The sequence below is a fragment of the Cebus imitator genome, unplaced genomic scaffold (genome assembly GCF_001604975.1).
Source record: "Cebus imitator isolate Cc_AM_T3 unplaced genomic scaffold, Cebus_imitator-1.0 Scaffold80, whole genome shotgun sequence".
Classification (NCBI taxonomy): domain Eukaryota; kingdom Metazoa; phylum Chordata; class Mammalia; order Primates; family Cebidae; genus Cebus; species Cebus imitator.
Genome location: NW_016107395.1, coordinates 1,061,664 through 1,086,109, shown reverse-complemented (window position 1 = coordinate 1,086,109; position 24,446 = coordinate 1,061,664). Strand labels below are relative to the sequence as shown.

At 37.4% G+C, this 24,446-nt stretch overlaps 1 protein-coding gene across 1 annotated transcript in view; it reads left to right on the top strand.

The window, feature by feature from the left end:
* Positions 1 to 20,969: 20,969 nt before the first annotated feature.
* The window catches only part of PLCXD3 (phosphatidylinositol specific phospholipase C X domain containing 3), a 200,014-nt gene continuing 196,537 nt past the window's right edge, over positions 20,970 to 24,446 (top strand). The window contains exon 1 of the mRNA XM_017533131.2: positions 20,970 to 21,309. Coding sequence (XP_017388620.1) covers positions 21,207 to 21,309 — 103 coding nt within the window. The 5' untranslated portion in view covers positions 20,970 to 21,206. The remainder of the gene's footprint in view (positions 21,310 to 24,446) is intronic.

Sequence of the window (24,446 nt, the reverse complement as noted above, 5' to 3'; positions counted from 1 at the left end):
TGAAATCAGAGGTGAGGAGAATCCTCCAGGAATTAATAACTAGTTCTTTAAAAGTAAATTTGTTAGCCTAGCATTTAATCAAATGTCAATAAACTTTTGCAGTCTCATCTTCTTCTTCCTATGAAAATGAATAATTCTTCTCTGAGAAGGAGACTATGAAAATCAGAGATATGGGATGCCATTGGAGAAGGAAATCAGCTCTATTTAATCAGCAACTACTTCAAGTTTTGTTTACCCAGGTACAGTACAGTATGTTCCAAAATATATATATTAACTGGTAAAAGTTAAAGCCCATTGGTTAGATTTATTAGGCCAATGTCAATTGTCCAAAACCAGATCACATTTTTTCATAATTCATTCTTTTTGGCATGAAGTCTCAACACTTAGTTTGATAGGTATTCAGTACATTAGCTCATAATAATAGTTATTTGGACCATGCATTAGGTCTAAGCTACAATATTAAATCTAGTCCAAAGGTACTATTATCTAACACAAGCCACTCTCTACTTAAATTTTATTTAAATTTATTGTTTTAGTTTATATAAAATGAATAAACTATGTACCTCCATATATATGTAGATACTCAGAAATATTTTTACTTATTATAAATGTTTTCTAGAAAGTATTGCTAGTATTCTCAAAAAACTGAAAAGTTTTGATTGATTAAAAAGTGCCAGTCATCATGTTTCATAAATGTTGAGGAAAAAATTATTCTGACTCTTGTTGAAATAAGAAAGAAGACTATTTAAAACATGAATGGCATAAAATATTGCAATGGGGAGACCAACTGGACTCAACTTTGAAAGCCCAGTTACGTCTATGATGATTTATAATCAAGGAATCTGTAGATTTAAAAATCACTAAGAGATGACCTCAAGGGTAAGGGGACTCTTGATAAACAGACTTAGCAGTAATCTAATCCTGACAAGAAGACACCCAATTTCTTCTCTATCTTTACAATTTAAGTATAACTTGCATACTGTGATATACACAGCTCTTCAATGTGCAGTTTGATAAGTTTTCACAAATATATATTACATTTTAATGATGATAAAACTATCACCCAAATCAAAACATAGAGCTAAAAACTTATCCAGAAAAGCTCTCTCAACTTTTTTACAGTTAATCTTTTCTCCAAGGTAATCATTGTTCTGAGTTGTTTTTTTTTTTAATTAAACTTATCTCAGCCCATCTATATGAAACTTTGTACCCTTTGACCAATACCTCCTCGTTTCTTCCCAAACCCCAATGCCCTGGTGACCACCATTCTGTTCTTTTCTTCTATGAGTTTGACATTTTTAGATCCCTCATACAAGTCACATATTGTGGTATTTTTCTTTCTGTGCCTGGCTTTTTTCACTTAAGATAACCTCCTCAGGTTTATTCATGTTGTTTCAAATGTCAATATTTCCTTTGATTTTAAGACTGGATGTTATTTCAATGTGTATATGCTACATTTTCTTTATCTATTCATCCATTTGGACACTTAGGTTAACTCCATATTTTGACTGTTGTGAACAATCCGGAAATGAACAAATGAACATGGGAGTGCAGTTATCTCTTCAACATACTGATTTCATGTTCTTTAGATATGTACCCAGTAGTGGGATTGCTGGATCATATTGTAGTTCTATTTTTAATTTGAGGAAGCTTCATACTGTTTCCATAAAGGCTATACTGTACTAATTTATACTCCAACCAACAATTACAAGAATTTCCTTTTGTCCATATTGTTGTCAACACTTATCTTTTGTCTTTTTTGAGAATAGCTCTTCTAATAGGTGTGAGGTGATACCTTAGTGTTTCAATTTACATTTCTCTGATGATTAATGATGTAGGGCATTCTTACATATTTGTTGGCCATTTATATATCTCCTTTTGAGAAATGTCCATACAAGTCCTTTGCTCACTTTTAAAATCAGGTTGTTTTCTTGCTATTGGTTTATTTGAGTTTTTAAACATATTTTGGATATAGTTGCTTATCAGATGCACAGCTTACAAATATTTTCTCCCACTCTGTAGTTTGCCTCTTCACATTGTTAATTGTTTCCATTGCTGTATAGAAGCTTTTTAGTTAGATGCAATCCCATTCTCATGTTTTTGCTTTTTCTGTTTGTCCCTTTTGGGTCATATAGACAACAAACTTATTGGTCAGACTGATCTCAAGAAGCTTCTCCTATGCTTTTGTGAAACTAAAATATCTGAGAAAGTCTCAGTCAATTTAGAAAGTTTATTTCACCAAGGTTAAGGATGTGCCTGTGACACAGCTTAGAGGCTCTGATGCCATGTGCCCAAGGTGGTTTGTATACAGCTTGGTTGTATACATTTTAGGGAGATATGATACATCAATCAAGACATGTAAAATTGATTGTGTTGGTACAAAAGTCATTGTGGTTTCTGCCATTAAAAATAAGTTTACTTGTTACGTGTAAAATAATGTGACATACCACATTATGTCTCTTATATGTGGGATCTCAACAGACTTAGCAGTTATCTATGTAATCTAAAGTCATGATAAAATTGCAATTACTTTTACACCAACCTAATACATTAGTTCAGTCTGGAAGGGTGAAACAACTTTAGGGGCACTTCCACGTTATAGGTAGATTTAAACATATTCTGACTAGCAATTAGTTGAGTTATTGTCAGTAGAAAGAAAAGTATGGGTTAAGATAAGGAGTTGTGAAGACCAAGGTTTTATTATGCAGATGAAGCCTCCAGGTATCAGGCTTAAGAGAAAATATATTGTAAATGTTTCTTATTAGACTTAAGGTCTGTGTTGATGTTAATGCTGGAGGGACATATAAGGCATGTCTGACCTCAACTTCCCATCATGGCCTGAACCAGTCTTTCAGGTTAAATTTTAGAGTGCCCTGGCTGAGGAGCGATTCCATTCAGATGGTTGCGGGGGGGCCTTTAAATTTTATTTTTGATTTACACTTTCTTCTAGTAGTTTAAAAGTTTCAGGACTTACATTTATGACTTTAATTCATTTTGGGTTAATTTTTGTATGAGATATGAGATAAAAGTCCAATTTTATTCTTCTGCAGGTAGATACCCAGTTTTCACATCAGTATTCATTGAAGAGACTTTCCCCATTGTATGTTCTTGGCATATTTATCAAAGATTAGTTAACCATAACGTGGATTTATTTCTGGCCTTTACATTGTGTTACATTTTTCTATATGTCTGTTTTTAAGCCAGTATCATGCTGTTTTGGTTACTATGGCTTTGTAGTATATTTTGAAATTAGATATTATAATGCATTTAGTTTTGTTTTTTTGTTCTTTTGTTTTGTTTTGCGCAAAACTATTTATTCACTTTTATGGTGTTTATTGTCACATTTTACTTGACTTATTTCTTTACTTCATTAGTTGACTGCTGCTATATGAAAACAACTTCAAAACTCAAATAAATGGATCAGCAATTTGGTCTGAATTCATTTATGTGGTTCTTGTTTCAGTTGGGCTCACTCAAGTATTTGTGATTAGCTGCTAAGTCTGTAGCTCTAGGATGTCCTTGGTTATGACATTTTATCTTTACTCTATGGGATCTCATCCTTCTGTTTCTGGAAAGAGGTCCTAATCCAGACCCCAGAGAGGCTCTTGCATTTCATGCAAGAAATAATTCAGGATGAGTCTATAGAGTAAAATGAAAGCGAGTTTATTAGGAAAGTAAAGAAGCAAAAGAATGGCTACTCCATAGGCAGAGCAGTGGCATGGTCTGCTCATAGAAGTACACTTATAGTTACTTCTTGATTATATGCTAAACAAGGTGTATGAATCTGTTTCTTTGCTTCTGATAAAGACATACCCAAGACTGGGTAATTTATAAAGAAAAACAGGTTCGAGGGATTCACAGTTCCATGGGACTGGGGAGGCCTCACAATCATGGTGAATGGTGAAAGGCCATATAGCAGGCAAGAGAGAATGAGAACCAAGTGAAAGGGGTTTCCCCTTCTAAAACCATGAGATCTCATGAGACTTATTTACTACCATGAGAACAATATGGGGGAAACTGCCCTCAAGATTCAATTATCTCCCACTGGGCCCCTCCAACAACACATGGGAATTATGGGAAGTTCAATTCAAGATGAGAGGTTGGATTGGGACACAGTCAAACCATATCATAAGGGGTGGATTATTCATGAGTTTTCTGGGAATGGGTGGACTGTTCTCAGAACTGAAGATTCTTTCCCTTTCTAGGTCAAATAGGGTAACTTCCTGATATTGTCATGGCATTTGTAAACTGCCATGACACTTGTGGGAGTGTCTTTTAGCATGTGAATGCATTATAATTAGCATATAATGAGCAGTGATGATGACCAGAGATCACTTTTATCACCATCTTGGTTTGGTAGGTTTTGGCTGGCTTCTTTACCGCAAACTGTTTTATCAGCAAGATCTTTGTAGCCTGTATCTTGAGCCAACCTCCTAGCTCATTCCATGACTAAGAATGCCTGACATCCTCGGAATGCAGCCAAGCAGGTCTCAGTCTTATTTTACCCAGCCTCTATGTAGGATGGAGTCACTCTGGTTTGAATGCCTCTGACACTTCAGAAGACTATTTTGGGACTGTTCACATGGTACCTGGATATGGTTCAGAAACAGATCTGGGAATGTGAAGAATCTTATCTAAGAACTGGTACAGAATTACTCCCACTGCATTCTATTGACAAAAGTCACATTCCAATCCAGATTGAAGAGGTGGAAAATTGGCCACCTCTTGATGGTTGGTTAAAAAAATATTGCCAAAAGTGTAGATGTGAAAAGGAATTATATGATCATTTTTGCTATTATCTTTATATAAAGGGGAAAATATGGCATGTGTTTTTTTGTGCTTTCTGGCATTGTTTTCTGCTAACTTAAAGTTCTTGAACGTTATCCATATTGTTAGGTCAATCAGAGTGGCTTAAAACAACAGAAATGTATTATCTCATGGTTCTAGGGACTGGAAGTCTGAAATCAAGGTGTTGGTAAGGCCATGCTCTCTCCATCGGCTCTAGAAGAGAATACTCCCTTTCTTCTTCTAGCTTTTAGTGCAAGGACTAAACTCTGACCTTTTTTTTTCTTATCTTACTCAAATTCCTACCTAAGGGCCTGGGACCATGCCCTACAAACCATAAAGTCTCATCAGAAGAGTTTTATTTAACCCTGTATAACATGACCTTCTTTCCAACCTGACTCTGATGTAACATCACATAACAAATAAGGAAGGAAATCAAAATATTTTAACCCCAAATGTATTTCCTTGTCATATCTTGAAATTGGCCTGCAAGTCATCTCTTGTGGGAAAAATCTACATTCTGTAGAGAATCCCCTTTTCTCTTTATTTTACTTTCCAGATCCAGGAGATAATCAACTAAGAGTCAGGCCCCAGTTTAAGTCTAATAAGAAACATTTAATAATCTATTTTCTCTGAAGCCTGCTATGTGAAGGCTTCTTCTGCACAATAAAACTTTGACATCCACAATCCTTTATCCTAACCCAAATATTTCTTTTCTATTGATCCCAGGCCTTTGTATAAACTCAACCGATTGTCAACCAGAAAATGTTTAAATTTACGTATATCCTGAAAGCTGCAGCTTCAAATTGTCTAGCCTTTCTGAACCAAACCAATGTACATCTTAAATGTATTCAGTTGATGCTTTATGTCTCCCCAAAATGCATAAAACCAGGCTCTTCCCTAACCACTTAGGGCACATGTTCTTAGGATCTTCTGAGGGCTGTGTCACGGGCCATGGTCATTCATATTTGGCTCAGAATAAATCTCTTCAAGTATTTTACAGTTTGTCTCTTTGTTGACCGGTGTTTGCCAGCCACCTTTGGCCTTCTTTGGCTTGCAGGTATATCATCACTCCAGTCATATGACTTTTCTCCCAGTATGTCTTCACATCATCTTCACTCTATGTGTGTCTTTGTGCATAGTTCCCTTTTTGTCAGGACAGCAGTATATTGGATTAGAGCCTATCCTAATGATCTCATTTCTACTCGATTACCTCTGTAGTGATCCTATTTCCATGTAAGGTCCCATTCTGAGGTACCCAGGGTTAGGCTTTTAACACACCTTTTTGGAAGGTAATAATTCAACCCATAATGGTGTTACTATAAGTAAAGTTGTTACAAACATACTTGTATAGTTCTCTTTGTAGTAATATAATTAATTATTTTGAGATACATACTCTGGAGTGAGTAACAGGTAAAGTGTATGTTTAACTTCATTGGAAGCTACCAAAGAGTTTTAAAGAGGTTGTATCATTTTACACATGTATCAGAAATTCATGAGAGTTCCAGTGATTCCACATTCTTGCTAAGAATTGATATTGTCATCTTTCGAATTCTATCCATTCTAGTATGTATGTACTGATATCTCATTTTGGCTTTAATATTCATTTCTCTGATGACTAAGAATGATAAATACCTTTTCATGTGTTTGTTGACCATTTGTATATTTTCTTCTGTGATATGTCTGCTCAGATTAGACATGACAGAATACCTCTTATCTCATCCCATGACTAAGAATGTCCTTTTGGGGGACAAAGGATGTTGTTTACTTCTCTACCTTCAAAATGTTATAATTCAGTGCTATAATTCTATAAAAACTTACCACAAACAGTGGCTTAAAACAACAAGAGAAGGAGGTCAGAATTTCAAAACGGATCTTATGAGACTAAACCAAGGTATTGGCAGAACTGCATTCCCTCTGAAGGCCCTAGAAGAAAATGTATTTCTTTGCCATTTCCAGCTTACAGAGGCTTCCTGCGTCCCTTGACTCATGCCCTGTCCTCCATCCCGAAAGCCGACAGAATAACGTCTTTAAATCTCCCTCTCTTTTTCCCTCCTTCTTTCTTTCCCTCCCTCCCTCCTCCTTCTTTTCGCTTCTGACATCATATCTCTTTCTCTGACTTTCCTGCCTTCCTCTTATAAGGACCTTTATAATTCTATCAAGCCCATCCAAATAATTTAGAATGGTCTCTCCATTTCAAGATCATTAACTTATTTAAATCTGCGAAGTCTCTTTCACCATGCAAGGCAACATTTTCACAGGTTTTAAAAGATTCAGTTGTGGATACTGTTGGAGGTACCATTATTTTGTCTACCACACCTGCCAATTACTAGGCTGTTCTTCCTTGGTGTCAAATCCACTCTTCCATACCTCTGATCCGAGATAATGGAACTGGGCAAACTATACTTCTGTTTTGCCAGCTGGGTCCTTGTCAGGTTCTGCCAATAGGGGGCACTAAGAGATACTGGAAGGCAGGAAGAGGAAGAAGGGACTTGAATCTTTTTTTTGTTTAGCTTGATGGTCTTATTGGCATTGCTTTAGCAATTCTTCCTCACTGGCAGCAGCAGAGGGGAAAGATCCCACCTATTTTCTAAATTTCTGGAATGATCACACTTTTAGAATGAGTCTTATCACCTTAAGAGTTGCCCACATAAGCTGGGGGGGCAGGCAATGTCAGTTTTTCAGAGGTACTGCTCTTCAGAACCACTGCCTCAAGCTTCTGGGTTTTGATAACCTCAAATTATTATCTTTGCTTCCTCAGACCCAGAGATGACAGCAGGTTCTTGCAATGATTACTGTAGTGTTCATTTTTAGATTGTTTTTCAGTTCTCCAACATCTATTTAACAGTTTCCTTTTATTAAAATATCTCAGTTGAAATATCTAGCTTTCTTTTGTTTTTCTGCTACATTTACACTATCGTTAGTTACTCAACTCTCCCAATACATGGAAACAAAACTAAAGAATAATAGTCCAAGAAGAAATAGTTCTAAATAGCTGTGAGTAAGAAGAAATTATGTCAAGCCAAATTTTTTACAGGAAGCATCATGGCATAGAAAGACACATCTATCTTCCCCCCCAAAAAATCATTTCACAGAGCCACAGGGTAAAATTTTTCTTTTTAATGTGGAGCACCCAAAATCCAAAAGTCATTCATATTGGTTTTGATTATTTTAAAACTAAAAATTTATTTAAAGGAATGCAATACAGTATTATCACAAAGTTTAATCCAGTTAAAGTTAAAATTGTGCTGAAAACTTACATTGACAAAATTGAATTTAATATTTGTGAATTTTTTTTGAATATCAGTAATTTAATAGTCCATCTCAGTAAAGATCTTAATGCAAAGTCACACAAACACACACACACACACACACACGCACACACACACACACACACACACACACACGCACACACACACACACACACACACACACACACTGTATTGGGGTATGCAAACAGAAAGAGATTTATAAATTACATAGCATTATAGTCTTCAAATAAGCTACCCAAAGAAACTATCCATTTGAATTTCTAGATGTATGCTATAGTGAAACAACACTCAAAACTTATGAACATTTATTACAGACTTAAACATCTTTTAGACTACACTCTTGCCAGAGATAAATGCACTCAACTAAAATAATAATGATTCAATCACAGAAATGTGATCTTAATCATGTTTAATTCTGCTTTTTATACTCTAACCTTAATTAGCAACCCAGAGCCCTTTCTAACCTACACACCCAATCTTTGAGGAGGTTATTCATCAGATAGGAATAATGTTTGTCTAGGAGTGCACTTATCTTAATGGACTTAATATGATCATTTAACAATTTTTTGTAGCTTCCTCCTCCTCTCCTCGACTTTCTACCCAACTTCAGTTTGACCTTTATAACTCTTTCAGGCCTTTGGGACACTGGAAAGAGGTGATGTAGTGTAAATCTATCAGAAGCCATGGCAATCAAGCACATACACATTAAAACATAATGCCTTGAATATTGGGTGGGAGGAATTGGAGACATAGAACAATTAACACTGAAGGTTACTGTATATCTATAGTTGGGTTAAAATAAAAAATGGCATTGTAAAGGGAAAAATGATTCACAAAAGGAAAGGAAAAACTGAAATATGAGTGTGGGCAGGGGAGAAGGGGGGTCGTAGAAGGTAGATAACATTATTGTTTTCCAATCTGAAGTCTGGTGTCAGTGATAAGTAACCCAAAGAGGTTCTGTTGTTTAGAAACAGCTGGAGAACCGCCACACTCTTTCGCTCCTGCTGCTTCCTGTGTTATTGCCTTTCCATCTGCTGCACCCTCTTCCTCAAAACACAAAGCCTGGGAGTCAGCATAGAGCTCTTCTACACCCTTAGGAGAAGTTAGTTTACTAGTAACTTATTGGGGGCTTACGATGAGATTTTTATGCTATGTCTAATATTTTGACCAATCATAGATATGATCTTGGTCTAGATTATGGTGCAATATAAGACTCATGATGTATGTTAGCTCAAAAAGAAAGAAAAGGAGAGGAGAGGGAAAATATTAATTTAGATTTGAAAAATAAAAAGATGAACTAGAGGAAGACAAATCTTGTCCTTTCAAACAAAAATATCTAGATTGAATTGAAGATCAGAGGAGGAATTAAAATGTTAAGAGCAAAACCCACCTAAAAATGAATTTCGGGTTTATCAATCATACTCATGATTCAAAACTATGGACAAAAGTCTAACTGGCAATACTTTTGGTGCTGTGCCTTGACTATTCCACACCCTTACTCCTTAATATCACAGGGTGTTGAGCACAGGAGAAATGCAATTATTAGAAAAATATATCAAGAGATTTAAAAAGAGCTATGGTTGTAGAGGGAAAGTTTTGACATTTTTTAATACATTAGCAAAAGAAACATGTAGATTGTGGCTACAGTGAACCAAATGAGAAATACATTCTGAGAGAATATCATTGGGAACTTTACATTTCTGAGACTCAATTGCAAGTTTGAGCCTGGAGATAGGGCCATGAGCATTGGTAGGTTAATGCATCTTAATCCCATGTGAGGATATAACAGAATCATATACATAATGTGTTGTTAATTGTGGTGCCTATGGCATATACACAGGACACAGTAATTGTTACCTAATATTAGTGGGCCTGGTTTCCATCCTGGTAGTTATTTTTTCAAATGGCAGCAAGTCTGTGTCACTAAGTATGTCTGATTAATTACTATTTTAGTTATTATGTTAGGTGAAGATACAGTTTAATACTATTTTTAAAATATAATGTGTTACTTTTCACCCTCTTTTGGGCTGCCATGTGTCCCTGACAAAGCAAAAATTTGCTACTTGGGATTGATTTCTGTTAAAATGATATTTACTGCCAAAATATCTAAATGGGGAAAAAAAAAACCCAGGCTTTACTTATGTAAGCAAAATATCTAAATATTTAAATGAACTACCCCCATTTTAATCTGGGTGTTTTCTTAGAGGTTAGCTGTAGGGAATATCCATGCAACAGAAAGTTAAGGGAAGAGGAACAAGCTAATTAGTGTTATCAAATAAGAGTCTTGTAGAGTGAAGTTAGGTATCTTGATTTAAATTAATCAGTCAAATTTTTTACAATTGTTGTCTTAGCTAAATAATTTACAAATTTCTATATTACTCAATATTGTAAAAAATGGTCAAAAATGTCCATGATTAATTTCATAGTCATTCCATTTCACCCTTCATTATATTTTCCCTCTAATTCTTCTTTCCTCTCCTTGACTTCCTTCTTCATTCCATTGCTTCCAGCACAGATGATACAGGCTAATCTAGACCCTAATATTAAAATAGCTAATACTGACCAGTGACAGACACTTGCAATGATAAGTTCTTGGTCTGAAAACTTTGCATTATGCTACTAATTAGCTGACCTGCCAATATTTGCTTTAAATGAAATCTGTCCACATAATCTAAAAAATGTTTATATTTTAATTTCTCCCATAACTATTAACTTAACAAATGTCCTACTATCAAATCATTTCATTAAACACATTACATATTGAAAGGCACTTCCTTCAAATTGACTTATTATTTCCAACAACTATTTAGTATAATTTATTACACAATGGTTTTTGACTAGGCACAGGTCTCCCAATCCCCTTTATAGTCATTGTAATGAACTACAGTCAATTCAGACCCATTCTTTTTCTAATATCAAATTTACCTAACCCTGTGTCTCTTAGCAAAAAGCCACATCTCAGATTTTTCAATGCTTGTTAAAGAAAGCAAGAATAAGATGAAAAGCAATAATAGTAAATGTATTCTTTTTCAATCTCAACTAATCAAAGTTAATGAAGTATAAGCAGTATCTTTGAGGAAAATTGTATCAACAAATTGTCACATGTTAATTATGTAAGTTTTATTATTACACAAAGTATATGATAATGCTGTGTTGTAGCTTTCTTGTAATTATTTTTTTGCTTGTTTGTGTTTTTGAGATGGGGTCTCACTCTGTCACCTGGGCTGGAGTGCAGTGGCGCAATCTTGGCTGACTGCAACTTCTGCCTCCCGGGCTCAAGTGATTCTCCTGCCTCAGCCTCCCAAGTAGCTGGAATTACAGGCTTGTGCAACCACACCTGGCTAACTTTTGTATTTTGTGTAGAGATGGAGTTTCACTGTGTTGACCAGGCTGGCCTTGAACTCCTGACCTCAGGTGATCCACCTGTGTCAGCCTCCCAAAGTGGTGGGATTACAGGCGTGAGCCACCACACCAGGTCTATAAATTGTTTTAAACAGAAACTAACTTCTCATTCTTAGCCATAAGAACGGAATATTCTTCCTCTGCTGCTTAACAGCCTGCAGGTGGCCACATTACTTAACCATAAATTTGAGCATTGTATTTTTGAATTCCCATTCAAAATCAAGATTAGTCTTTTGACCTTTGTGTCTGCAAACCAACATTGTTCACTTTGAGAAGTATGCCATTTTTCAGTGCCCTATGTGGGCTTTCTACTAAACTCATTAATTTGGAGGATGAATGCTTACTAATTTTATGAAGGTATCTCTATAACTTCCTCATCCCACAGTGATGTATATGCAGAGATCTCTTCTTGGGTTATATATTTTTCTTCTGTCCTATTGTCTTCTACTATGCTTTAAAAATTAGAATCAATCAGCCAGGGAAATAAGGCATTACGCTAGTTGCAGGTCTCCTTTCAGATTTTTCTGTCAGTTGTTATATGATTTATGATAGATTTTGGCCTTCACCTTATCTGGGCCCACAGTTGTCATTGCTGAAGCCAGGAAAGCTGCTGATAAGCCATTTTATATTCATAATTTGTTCTTATTTAATGTAGTAGAAATTTTATAACACTTTATGCAGTATGTGTAAAGGCAAGTTTATTTACAAGCTCTTTATGTAAGCTTTCAAAGATACTTTGATTCCAAATATAGCAATTTAGCACTCAGTACAAATGTTATTTCTTATTATGTAATTATTAGATAATGTATTCCTGTCTTAGAAATATGCCATTTTTCTATAACAGTAAAAAGGTCTTTATATATATTTATGAGGACATTTGCAAATGTATTTTTAATATTTTGTCAAATGCTATTTTCAAGCTAAATGCAGTAATTAAATAAAATTATATTATTGCCCATATGGAAAAGTAAAAATTCTATGTCTTATGTTAATGTGATACATAATAAAATAATTTAGCAGTAAAATGGGTTATTTGTTGTATAGCAAACAAGATGGGACTAGGTCTTAAGTTTGTTTATTAGAGATAGACGTATTTTACTTTGCTTTTTTTTGTTGTTTTAAAAAGAGACTAATGTGATAAAAATACACAAGCTTCAATCATTTTAAAATGAAAGGCATTAGATTATTTGGAATAAATGCAATGATTGCAATACATTGTAATTGCAGTGGTGACATACATGGATGCAGTGAAACTAATTATCTTTTTAATGATGTATGTCCATGGTGATTACACAACCAGACTTTTTGGTTACATTGAATTTAGTATGATCTGTGCTCATGAAGCTTTAATTTCACTTCTTATAATTTCCCTACAATGCAAGTTGTATGCATTTCTCTACATACAATTTAGTTAATAAAAAGAGAGGACTGGCTGGCAAGGTGACTCACACTTGTAATCCCAGCACTTTGGGAGGCTGAGGTGGGTTGATCACCTGACATCAGGAGTTTGAGAATAGCCTGGCAAACATGGTAAAAAACTCCGTTTCTACTAATAATACAAAAATTAGCCAGGTGTGATGACACACACCTGTAATCCCAGCTACTAGGGTGGCTTGAGGCAGGAGACTCACTTGAACCCAAGAGGCAGAGGTTGCAATGAGCCAAGATTGTGCCAACGCACTCTAGCCTGAGAGACAAAAATAAAAAAGAGTGGATTTAAGACTTCACATTTATATTGTATCCAGGTGATTAATCTGTCAAGTCAGAAAAATTTAATCAGATAGTTCAACCAATAATTGGTGATTTTTAAATCTGAACTGTCTGACTAAATAAAATAGTTATTAATTTAACGTGAAATAATTAAAATTGCCCATGAGCTGATAATTATCGAGACCACTGATGGACATGTGGAGGTTCATTAACTGTACTCTCTACTTTTTTATTTGAACATTTCCATCACAAAATGTTTTCAAAGACAGGGCCAAAGGAAGAGTTGGTTGTGAACCACAAAAAAAAGCTTAGTATTTATCACCATACTGGTATAGCTACAGGCTTACAATAGAAGGCCATGATAAACACATGCTCAGAGCAAATTATCAATCTCTTTGTATTCAGAACTAAAGTTGTGGACAGCTACTCAGTTTCTGTAGCTTCTGACAATGTAAAATCCTTCAAATTTCTGTATTTTTTTTTAAAAAAAGGCAGGACCTGGGCATTTTATATTATTTCTTGTGTTTTTGAAAATATAAATAACTTTTTAAATATAACATTTTTTCGCCGGGCGCGGTGGCTCAAGCCTGTAATCCCAGCACTTTGGGAGGCCGAGGCGGGTGGATCACGAGGTCAAGAGATCGAGACCAACCTGGTCAACATGGTGAAACCCCGTCTCTACTGAAAATACAAAACATTAGCTGGGCGTGGTGGCGCGTGCCTGTAATCCCAGCTACTGAGGAGGCTGAGGCAGGAGAATTGCCTGAACCCAGGAGGCGGAGGTAGCGGTGAGCCGAGATCACGCCATTGCACTCCAGCCTGGGTAACAAGAGTGAAACTCCGTCTCAAAAAAAAAAAAAAACAAAAACAAAACAAACAAAAAAAAAAAAACATTTTTTCATGGGATGAAGAAAAAATTGAATTCATTCTGCTGTGTTTTCCCCCATGCTGCTCTCATCTCATCCTTAAAATCTCTTTGACGGGAGTGATGTCCCCAAATATTATAGTGTTGATTAACAAAATCAAAGTGCTATAAATTATGTGGAATTAACATCTTCAACTTAACGGGATATGGTAATATTTCCTTAATGCATAGTTATATTTGAGCCATTGAGCTCAAGTATAAAAGAAAAAGCTCCAATTTTTAAATTGTTTATATAATGAAAACAAAAAGAAGAAAGTCATATTTATGGATTATGGGTTACATACAGTTGTAAAGAAGGGTTTAGTACTGAATGAAGATGACTGTTATTTAGAGTAAACCTTTATTAGGCAAAGCTGTAGTCTTAAATGTTGGTAGACTGACAGCCAGAACAATGAATAATCAGTCTCCAATTCTGTTTCCACATCTTGAGCATTGCTCAGAGTTCCCCGAACATCACGACATCTGTCCTGACTCTCACACCATGTCCATATTTCTGACACACTCTTCTGCAGGCTGAACTGCAGTTCTAGGACTAGAGCTAGACTGGGAGCTCATTATCTGACTTTTCTTCCCAGAATCTCTTTCTCTAAGGCGCTAGGGTGTCCCACAACATTACCTGTGTGTGTCAGACAGCCCTAGATATAGATGATTGCCTTTGGGATTTGCAAGAAGAGGCTGGAAAGAAATGCAAATTGAGTGAGTTACCCTGCAGCAGGGATTATCTTTGCTTTTGTGTAGCTGAGAGACTATTTGAGAATGATAGAAATATACAAAAAGTCTTGCAGGGCATACTTGTGCAAGAACAACAATCGGCTTGCACACACAGGAATATAATTTACTTTGTTTTATCAATTTGCTCTTGCTACAAAATGTAAGTTAAAATGTCATTGATGAGAAGTACATGTGAAAGTTGCCAATAGTGTCTATCATTAATGAAGGTCCATTAGACTAGGACTCTTGGAACCCCAGGTAAATTAGACCAGGCTGTGTCCTTCTACTTATTTATGAGAAAGCAACATAGACCCTGGCATCTCGGACCTCTCCTGGTCCTATGAGCTAGGCCTTGGTGTCCATCTGTTGAACATAAATGTGCTCTGGATCATCAGTGTCATATCGGTCCACTCTGTGACCTTGGTGAATCAAGAAAAGAAAACAATATGAAATCTTTGTAATCCTGCCTGAAAATAAACAGAATATTAATATTGTCTTACACCACAAAATGGCCCACTATTCTATTCTAATGAATGACTCCTATATCATTAACAATTACAGATTTAGCCTTAGTCCAGTGTTTTTTCATTCTAGATAAGGTTTATCATGATACCTAATTATAGAATTACCTTCTCCTCACTTTTTGACAGCATCCAAATCAGAGTGAAGCTCCACTTCCTTAAACTCTCCTCCAAATCACCTAATGCAAGCCCAAATATTTTAAGTTGTTTCTAACATCCTCTTTCTAAGACGTCCCTAGGTTACATGATGCACATTCTCCCTCAGCGCAACAAGAGATAAGTTCAATTTGTTCAACTTGAGATGTGTTCTTGGTAGTCATGAGCTGGAGAATATTATTAATACTAAGTGGCTACAATGGCCACTTTATAACTGATAAAACAAATAGGATACATTTGCTCAACAGAGTCAACGGTTATTTTTTATTGTAGTGAAGTATACATAACATGCAGTTGGCCATCTTAACCAGTTCGGGTACAATCCGGTGGCATTAAAAACATTCACATTGTTGTGCAACCACCACTATCTCTAGAAACTTTTCAGAATCCTAAACTGAAACTCTGTACCTGTTAAACAAAAAATTCCTATTTCTTCCTGCCCCAGCCCCTGATAACAGTTATTCTACTTTCTGTCTCCATGAACTTGATTATTTTAGGTATGTCATATAAGTGGAATGATATTTGTCCTTTTGTGTCTGGCTTATTTCACATAGCATATGTCTTCAAGTTTCATCCATGTTGTGGCAGGTATGAGAATTTCATTCCTTATTAAGGCTGAATAATATCCCATTGTATGTATATACCACATTTTGTTTGTCCATTAATCTGCCAATGAAAATTTGTGTTTCCACCTTTTGGGAACTGTGAATAATGCTGCTACAAGCATTGGTGTACGATGTTCCTAAGTTTTTAGCAGTGATGAGTGGAATAGTTCCAGGATTGTTTTTTACTCTGCATATGAATTTAAAACAGTTTCTCTCTCCCTTCCCAGGCTACTCCCACCCCACCAATCCCCAAGCTCCGAAAAATCAAACATTTTGTATTAATGACCCCTTGAGATCTAGAAGAGTTTATCATGTTATTTCCACATTTATTCCCTATTGTATTAGGGAAGATAGCAATAGAGATGGGAAATATTAAGGGAAACAGTGTAGAGTGACAGAACAAATCTGAAGCAATTTTTCTTTTAAAATGTATTTTCAAAACTAAGGTGTCAGTCTTTGGTGCTTTGCTACTTATGGAAGTGCTAAAAATAGGCATGCAAAATTAGGGTTTTGCCATTAAGATAAGAGATACAATGAAGTCATTTATTTATTGAGCCATAAAGCTATTATTTGCCACTTTCTGCCTGAAGCATCAACTAAAAGAGTTTGGGGACTTGCTGCTGTATTTTTTCTTTCTGAGACAGAGCACATAATAGACACTCAATAAATATTTATGAAATAAGTGAGTAAAATGGATGATTAGAATGAGCCCTTATTATGTCTTGGGCTCTGTGAAAGACATTGGAGAGTGTCACATGACACCATCCCTGCCTACATAATGCTTTAAGACTAGCTAGGGAATGAGAGATACAATACTGTAAACAAATCACAATGGGTGTACAGAGATTAAGAAAAATTAGATCTACTTATGGATAGTAAGAGAAATCGCAAAGAGGAGTTGGTTAGAATGGAAAGAATTTTGATAGATGGAAGTATGAAGTACATTCATTTCATGTGCACTAGCAGAGTCACAGTGGGAACAAGAAGCATATGTAAAAGTATAATTTTTGGTCTTCCAGTCTGTTCAATAAACTTTGCCTTCCTTACTTTATTAAGCTTCATAGCATCTTCCATTTCCCCACCTCCAAAAGAAAAGTATCATTCTTTATACTTCAGAAAAAGATACCAAGAAATGCATAGTAATTGACTGGGAAGACCTAGATTTGAATCACCAGATTCCACAGCTGGTGATTCTAGCCAGTAGATTACATGCAGTGATTGTAAATTACCTTGTTTTGGGCTGACATATAAAAGGGAAGGACAAGAGAGAAATCGGAGGACAAGAGGGATAAGACAGAGAACTCTGCGGGGTTAAACCGGTGGCGGAAAGAGAGGGTCATCACTATTTTTTCCACTTTAAATTTAAGCAAAAAAACATTTTTTGTCTTTAAAACACAGTCAAATGATTTAGGTGAAATATCTAAATAAACAATTTAGAGAATGGTAAAAAATAGACTATTAATAGTCAATTTCACAAAGGTTCTTTATTGTCCTTTTGGGTGTGTTTTAAGTCTGACTCTAAGTGTATATTTTAGAATACTGTGTTTATAAAAATAATTTGACTGAATTGTTTTAGACAATGTTCTTCTTTTAAAATATTATTCAACTAAAATATGTTCTGAAGTTTTCTGACCTATAAGAAGCCTTGCTTTTCAGAACATAATTCAAAATCAATTCAGTTATAAAAATAAAATATATAAAATATATATCTCCAAAGATTAAGAAAGATTATGAACTAATGGAATAAAGTACATAGCAAAGAGTCATGTATTTTTATGAGTGAAAGAGGATATGAAGTGAGAAAATGCTCCGGATGAGTATGCATGTTCATCAACTTTGCATGGTATGAATTTGATGGATAGCAGATCATTACACAAACAACTTTTGGTGGTAGCATGAAGCCACTGCAATGAGTGCTTTTCCTCTTTTCATTTATGACTGAAAAGATTTGATTTTCAGAGATAGGCTACCATAAATGCCATAATTAAAAACCATTGGTATTTTCTCATCTGTTTTGTGGGGAAAAAACGTTGGTCCATATCTTGAGTTGTCTGCATGAATTAAAAGTTGAAAGTAAATATTACATGCCTCCTTTCACTATTTCCAGCAGGTATATATATGATAAAGTATCATAAAGCAAACAAAATTATAGAATAATAGTCAAAGGGGGCCATAGAGTTTGATAGTAACTTCTAGTTAATTTGCTAGTGGATGTGATGATTTATTTTATATGTCAACTCGGCTAGGCTATGATGCCCAATTGCTTGGTCAAATACTAGTGTGGATGTTGCTGTGAAGGTGTTTGTGGATGTGATTAACATTTATAATCATTTGACTTTGAGTAAAGCTCATTACCTCTTATAATGTGGGTGGGCCTCATTAAATCAGTTGAAGGCCGTAAGAACAAAGACTAAAGCCTTCTGAAGAAGTAGCAATTCTGCCTCAAAACTGCAACATAGGTATCCTTCCTGAGTTCCTTGCCTGTTGGCCTGCTCTACAGATTTTGAACTCAATACTGCAAGAAAAATTCTTATCTGATGTTCTAGCCTTCTGATTTGCCTTACAAATTTTGGACTTGCCAGTTCTCACAATCATATGAGACAATTTCTTTAAAATAAATCTCTCTATATATGTATACTACTGCTTTTGTTTCTCTGGAGAACCTTGATTAATCCAGTGACAAAATTAAAGCCCAGAGAAATTACATAATTTTCCTAATGTGATTTAGTAAATGTCAGCAGGGTTGGTGATAGAAAGATGGAGAAACAGGGTCACATAATTGCCCAAAATATTGATTATAAGACTGGGAAAGAAATTTATAACTATCAACTTTCAGGCCTGTCTTTTTTCAAAGGTTGCATGTAGAAAATGATAATAACTTGTGTTAAACCAAGACATTTAAAATCCTGAAGTGCAAATCAGATAAAACGTTTAAGGGATTGTTTGTTTGTTTTGCCAAAAGACAGTATGATTCTTTACAGAGGGAACTTTCTTCACCATTTAAGGTGGTTTCATTTTTTAAAAAATGCTTTGTAAACTTTTAGGGCCACATAAGCTCAATATACTTGAACAGGGCATGTTTCTAAAATGTGTCTTATTAAAAATATACCCCAGTTCAATAATTATTTCATGCTTTTGGAAAAAATACTTTGTAAGTGTAGAAAAGACAAAGAGTGGTAAATACACATATCCTGTTATCTTAATAAACATATATGCACTCTCTTCTGAAAGCTTCACCACAAATCTCTGAGTTCTTACTACCATTGTATAATGGAGAAAACTGGGGCTGGCAGAGACTAGAAGACCTGCCCAAACTACTCAGAGACAGAGCAGCTGACTGCTAGATTTGAACTTTCCTCATTACCCTGCAATTATGCCCAGAGATCACCAGCATTAGGTGATGTTTGTAGGTTTCTTGCAGAAGGGTGGTGTTTGTAGATGTCTTGACCAAGAGTCCTATAATAAGCTAAATTATCATCCTAATTAAAAGGATACATGGGCTCTATTGAACTAGCACGTATATTAAGATTTATTTGGGGAAAAAAATTTCAGTACATCTCTTCCTCATCACTAAAGACAACTGTACCAGGTTCTCTTGAAGGTATGAATTTCCTTTATAAGGGGAATGGAAAATTTGATCACCAAAATAAGGCATTATCTCTCCTCTCTCTCTCTTTCCCATAGTTCTCCCCATTTGTGGGTGAATATTCTTTGGACTTAGCATCTTCATAGAAAATAAGCTAGGCTCTGGGTTTTTTCTTCTTTTTTGTAAATGCTATTTGGGATTAAATGGATTTACTAACCTTAAATAATTATTCTCATGTTTCATGGCTCGCTCTCTCCTATGTTGATTGTCATTTCCCCAGTCTAATAGCATTTCCTATAGAAAAATAAAAATTTACACAATCCTGGCACGAAAGAACAGAGGTCTCTTTATTGCATATCCATTTCCTAGGTTACAAAGGCTTATCACACTTTTAGTTCATCTCCTATAATTCCTACTCAGGCAACCGCTGATCTCATTATATTTGCAAAACTTCATCTCTCTCCTTTTACTCATCTGAGAGCAGGTGGACCTAGACAGTTCTTTGGAGATGCAGTGAGTGATTTCTCTTGAGAGAGGCACATCTTTCCAGTCTGCAAAGGAATGAAAATCCAGACAGTCACATAGATCACTTTGAATGGTGCCAAATAGATTCCACCAAATGCTACTGGCAATAATTAGAGCATGTCACTGGGAGATGTGGTGATTTTCTTCCAGCATAAGGCTCCAGTCTTACCCTGAGTGCCATGAAACTGACAGGTCAGAGATAGTGTTCTCCATAGAAATAACATAGACTTCTCATGATCTGAGAAAAGAAGGGGAAGTAGCATTTCTTGACTTTGAAACGTCTGGAGCAAGGTACCCAGGATTAAGTAGGAACCACCTAGAATTTACCATGCCCTTCATTGACCCACACTTATCAGCTATTGGACAAAGTAGGCAAAAGAGTAAGTAAAGATAATCATTTTTTAATAAACAGGGTTGTTGTCTCTGGCTGAGGAAAGGCATAACCTGCTGTAGATTACAAAAAGGAAAGCTCTTTGATAGGGATGGAAAGCCCTGAAAGCCAGCATGAGAAGTCTGTTCCTTGGGAGGTAATAACATCCCAAAGTCTACCAGGATTTTAGGTTCAACTGCAAGACTGTCTTTGCATTCAAACAGGACGAGAAAGTCACACCAAAGAACCGAGCAAGTCATGGGCAAAGGAGTTGAAAAAAAAAATGAAAAGGAAAGAAACATAAGAAACCAGGGAAAGCTGCAGAATGGCGAGGAAAGGCAGAGAGACGCCTAGGAAGGATAAGACGGGAGGAGGGAGTTGGGGAGGGAGGGGAGAGGGGAGAGAGCTGATCACGGACGTCAGGAACAAAAGCTCCAGCGGAGCCTGGCGAAAGCACTAAGGGAGCATGGGGTGTTTTGAATAATTATTAAAATTAGCATGTGTCTGCGCCATCCTGTGGGTGTGGCGCAGAGAGTGTAAACTCTAGCGGGGCTGGAGCAAACATTGGATTAGCGGCAGCAGCCTGCCAACCTGCCCGTGGAGTGCGGGGACCAGCGCGCTGCACGCCGACTAGCACGATGGCCTCGTCTCAGGGGAAAAACGAGCTGAAATTAGCCGACTGGATGGCAACTCTGCCGGAGAGCATCCACAGCATCCCCCTCACCAATTTAGCCATTCCAGGTAGGCGCGCAGGGGCTGCCGGCTAGGCGCTCGGCGCCCGCTCCACCTGCCCCGCCCTGCTTTATCTGCCACTAAGTGGTAACTTGCCACGATGCCCGCGGGAGGGAAACTCGTCTTCCAGGGTGGGTCTCAGGCCAGGCGAGCGCGTGCCTGGTAGCCTTTGGCTTCCTGGCGTTTTCCAAACCTCTAAGGACCGAGGCGCTAGAGTCAAGGTGACTGCTTTTCTCCTGGGCTCTGGAAGCAGGTTGTGTGCGGAGGACTGGGGCAGAGGAGAAGCTGGGCTCCAGGATGGTGCCTCGTGACCCTCTTCTGTGGTTTCCCCTGCAGATCTAGGAGAGTGGGAGCGATTTCTGGGTCTGTGGGGTGACCGTGTGCAGTGAACGCTAGCTAGTGTCAGGGGCTCGGCTCCAGTGCACGGACCTGAGTCCATCCCTGGCACGGAATTGAGTGGATTGATAGATTCTCAGCTAGAGCCATTAATATTCGTCCCCAATCTCCTTTAAAAAGACAAAGCGCTTCCCGAAGAGTGATGAAAGTTCAGGGACTGGAGGCGGCGTGATAGCTGCCCTTGAAAAGGAGCCCAAGGGGGCGACGGGCAGAGGGCACCGTTTTGTATCGGCGTGACCCCGGGGGGCTGGCCAAGTGGACCGGTCTGGTCCAAGTGCGTGTTAGCAACACACTTCGCCAGGTGAGAAAAGGAAACCCTTGAGGATCTTGCGTTTGCTGCTCGGGACAGAAGCTGGGCAGGGGACCCTGCTTGTCCTGGAGGCGAGGGGTGGGATTAATAGGCAAATAGTAGGGGAAAGGTGACTGAGAATGTGTCCAGACAGCCTAGAAGGAAGGAAGCCTGGACAAAGCGAGGAAGAGACGCGAGGGATCAAGAAGCTTCAGCTTGACGTGTGAGACTTGGACAAGGGACTGGGCAGGTTTCTAGGGTAGGAGTTCCTAGCAACCCCTAGCTCAGGTATCCAAGAGGGAGGGTCGTTTCAGGACAGTTTACAACAATGACAGCTGGGAACATGGTCATACTTCATTACCAATTTGGCTATGCAGTTGGGCTGGGGGAGCACACACTTGATCTTTTCAGAGCTGGGCTGGAGGGCAAATTACTCATGAACAATTCACTTCTGGCCCTGAGCTGAGTTGGGTTAATAAATTCAACCTTCTGATTTACCTCCTCTTGATCTGCCCCATCCAGCGCCCCCTCTCAGCTATTGGGGGAAAACATGATAAAGAACAAAACACAACAAAAACAAAAACAAAAAAAGAAGGGTTATTTTGAAAATCACTAGATGCTCCCACCAACAGTGCTGCCATTGATCAGTTGTCGCTCAGATGAATGGTTGTTAGTCAAGTAGATGTTTGGCAGCAATGGCAGGCACAGGCTGCACTACAAGGGCTATCCACAGAAGGGGTTGTCTCCTTTTGTCCTTCTTCAACAGATAGCTTCCCACAAGCCAGGGATCTCCAAGGAAAAGAACCAACCCCAGCTTCTCCATGCTGCACTTACTCTGCTACCTAGGTGAACCTGGGGATTGCTCTTTTTAAGGAGACAGTAGAAAGCACAACTTGGGCATAGCTCCACTCTCACTTCCACAGTCATCCCCATTCCTTTTCTTCGTTTGTTGTTATTTGGATTTTAGACAGTTGCTTTCACAGTCTCCCCTGAATGTTTTGTATGCATAGAAGTTAAGAAGGGCGATCACTGTGATGCAAACCTTCTGGCAGGTGACTCTCTAGAAATGCAGAGTTAAAAGCCTAAGTTTTCTTGTCTAGTTCTGAGAGATGTATCATACCTTTTTGAGCCTACCTTACATTTCTGCAATATTTCACTTTTCAAAGCTTGTTACATACACAAGCTCACACAATCCTCCCAAAACCCTATGAACAAGGCAGTGTGGGCCCTATTGCCTCCATGTCACAGATGAAAAAACTAAAGCTAAGTGAGGACTTACTATCTATCCCTATCAGTTCAGGGATCTTACCCCTTAATTGGACCTTTGGGAAGATACTCTAAAAATTTTGGAGGGAAAGGCTTTGTGATTTGCATCTGGATGATTCAGCATCAACTATGACTAACCAGGGTTAGGAAACAAGGAACGAAGCATTCGTGGGAACAGAGTAATTTTCCTTTCCTCCCCTGGGAAAAAATGAAACCTGAGGTGAAAGACTTTGGTATTTGGGCGATCTTAGAGTACAGGCATAAAGATGATGGCATTGGGCTTCCATGGGAATTTATATTGTTTTCCCAACTCCTTTTGGTATTATACAAAAATGGATCCCCTGTAAAACTTCCCCTTCTCACTCCAATACTTGTGAGAATAAATAGACACAACATATTTCATCACATCTATACTCCTGAATACCCCCACGTTTCTGTAAATTGGTTTGGAAGATCCACACATATAAAACCAGGTTTAAAAACAGGTTTGGTACCTTTTTACATTACTCAGCACTGAGAATTTTTGGAGGAAAAAAAGATATTCAAACTTTGATAGTCAGAGAAGACTAATTGGAGACTATTAAACACTAATGGAATAATTGCCTTAAAATCATGCTAATAGCTTTCTGGCTGCTGCATGTTTACTTGGCCAGTTGCTACAGCTCAAATTAAGTAATTATCTCCACCATTTAAAACCACTCCTGATGCACCACACAAGTGTTTCTGTTGAGGGGAACTGCTGCTCAGTCAGCCTCAATGCTTCAGGTTTTCTTAGGTAAAGCGGCTGGAGAATGAAGAGCTGCCTAATTATAAGGCTGCCTACTTGGGGCAGCTGACCCAGGTTACCCAGATTACCCAGAGTTACAGAAAAAAAAAACAATCTGCAAGTGTGTCAATATTTCACCAGAGCATAGTTCTGGTGGTCTTTAAATATTTCTCAAATATCCACATTTTGAATGCCTTCAGAGTAATCTCTCAATAGCTATTTTGCATTTAAATGGCTTCATGACATGATATTGACTGGGCCAAGGAATTTTTAGTAATTGGTATTAGTATTTCACTTTCGATTTATTTTTTTATTTTATTTTATTTTATTTTATTTTTTTGGGGGACGGAGTTTCGCTCTTGTTACCCAGGCTGGAGTGCAATGGCGCGATCTCGGCTCACCGCAACCTCCGCCTCCTGGGTTCAGGCA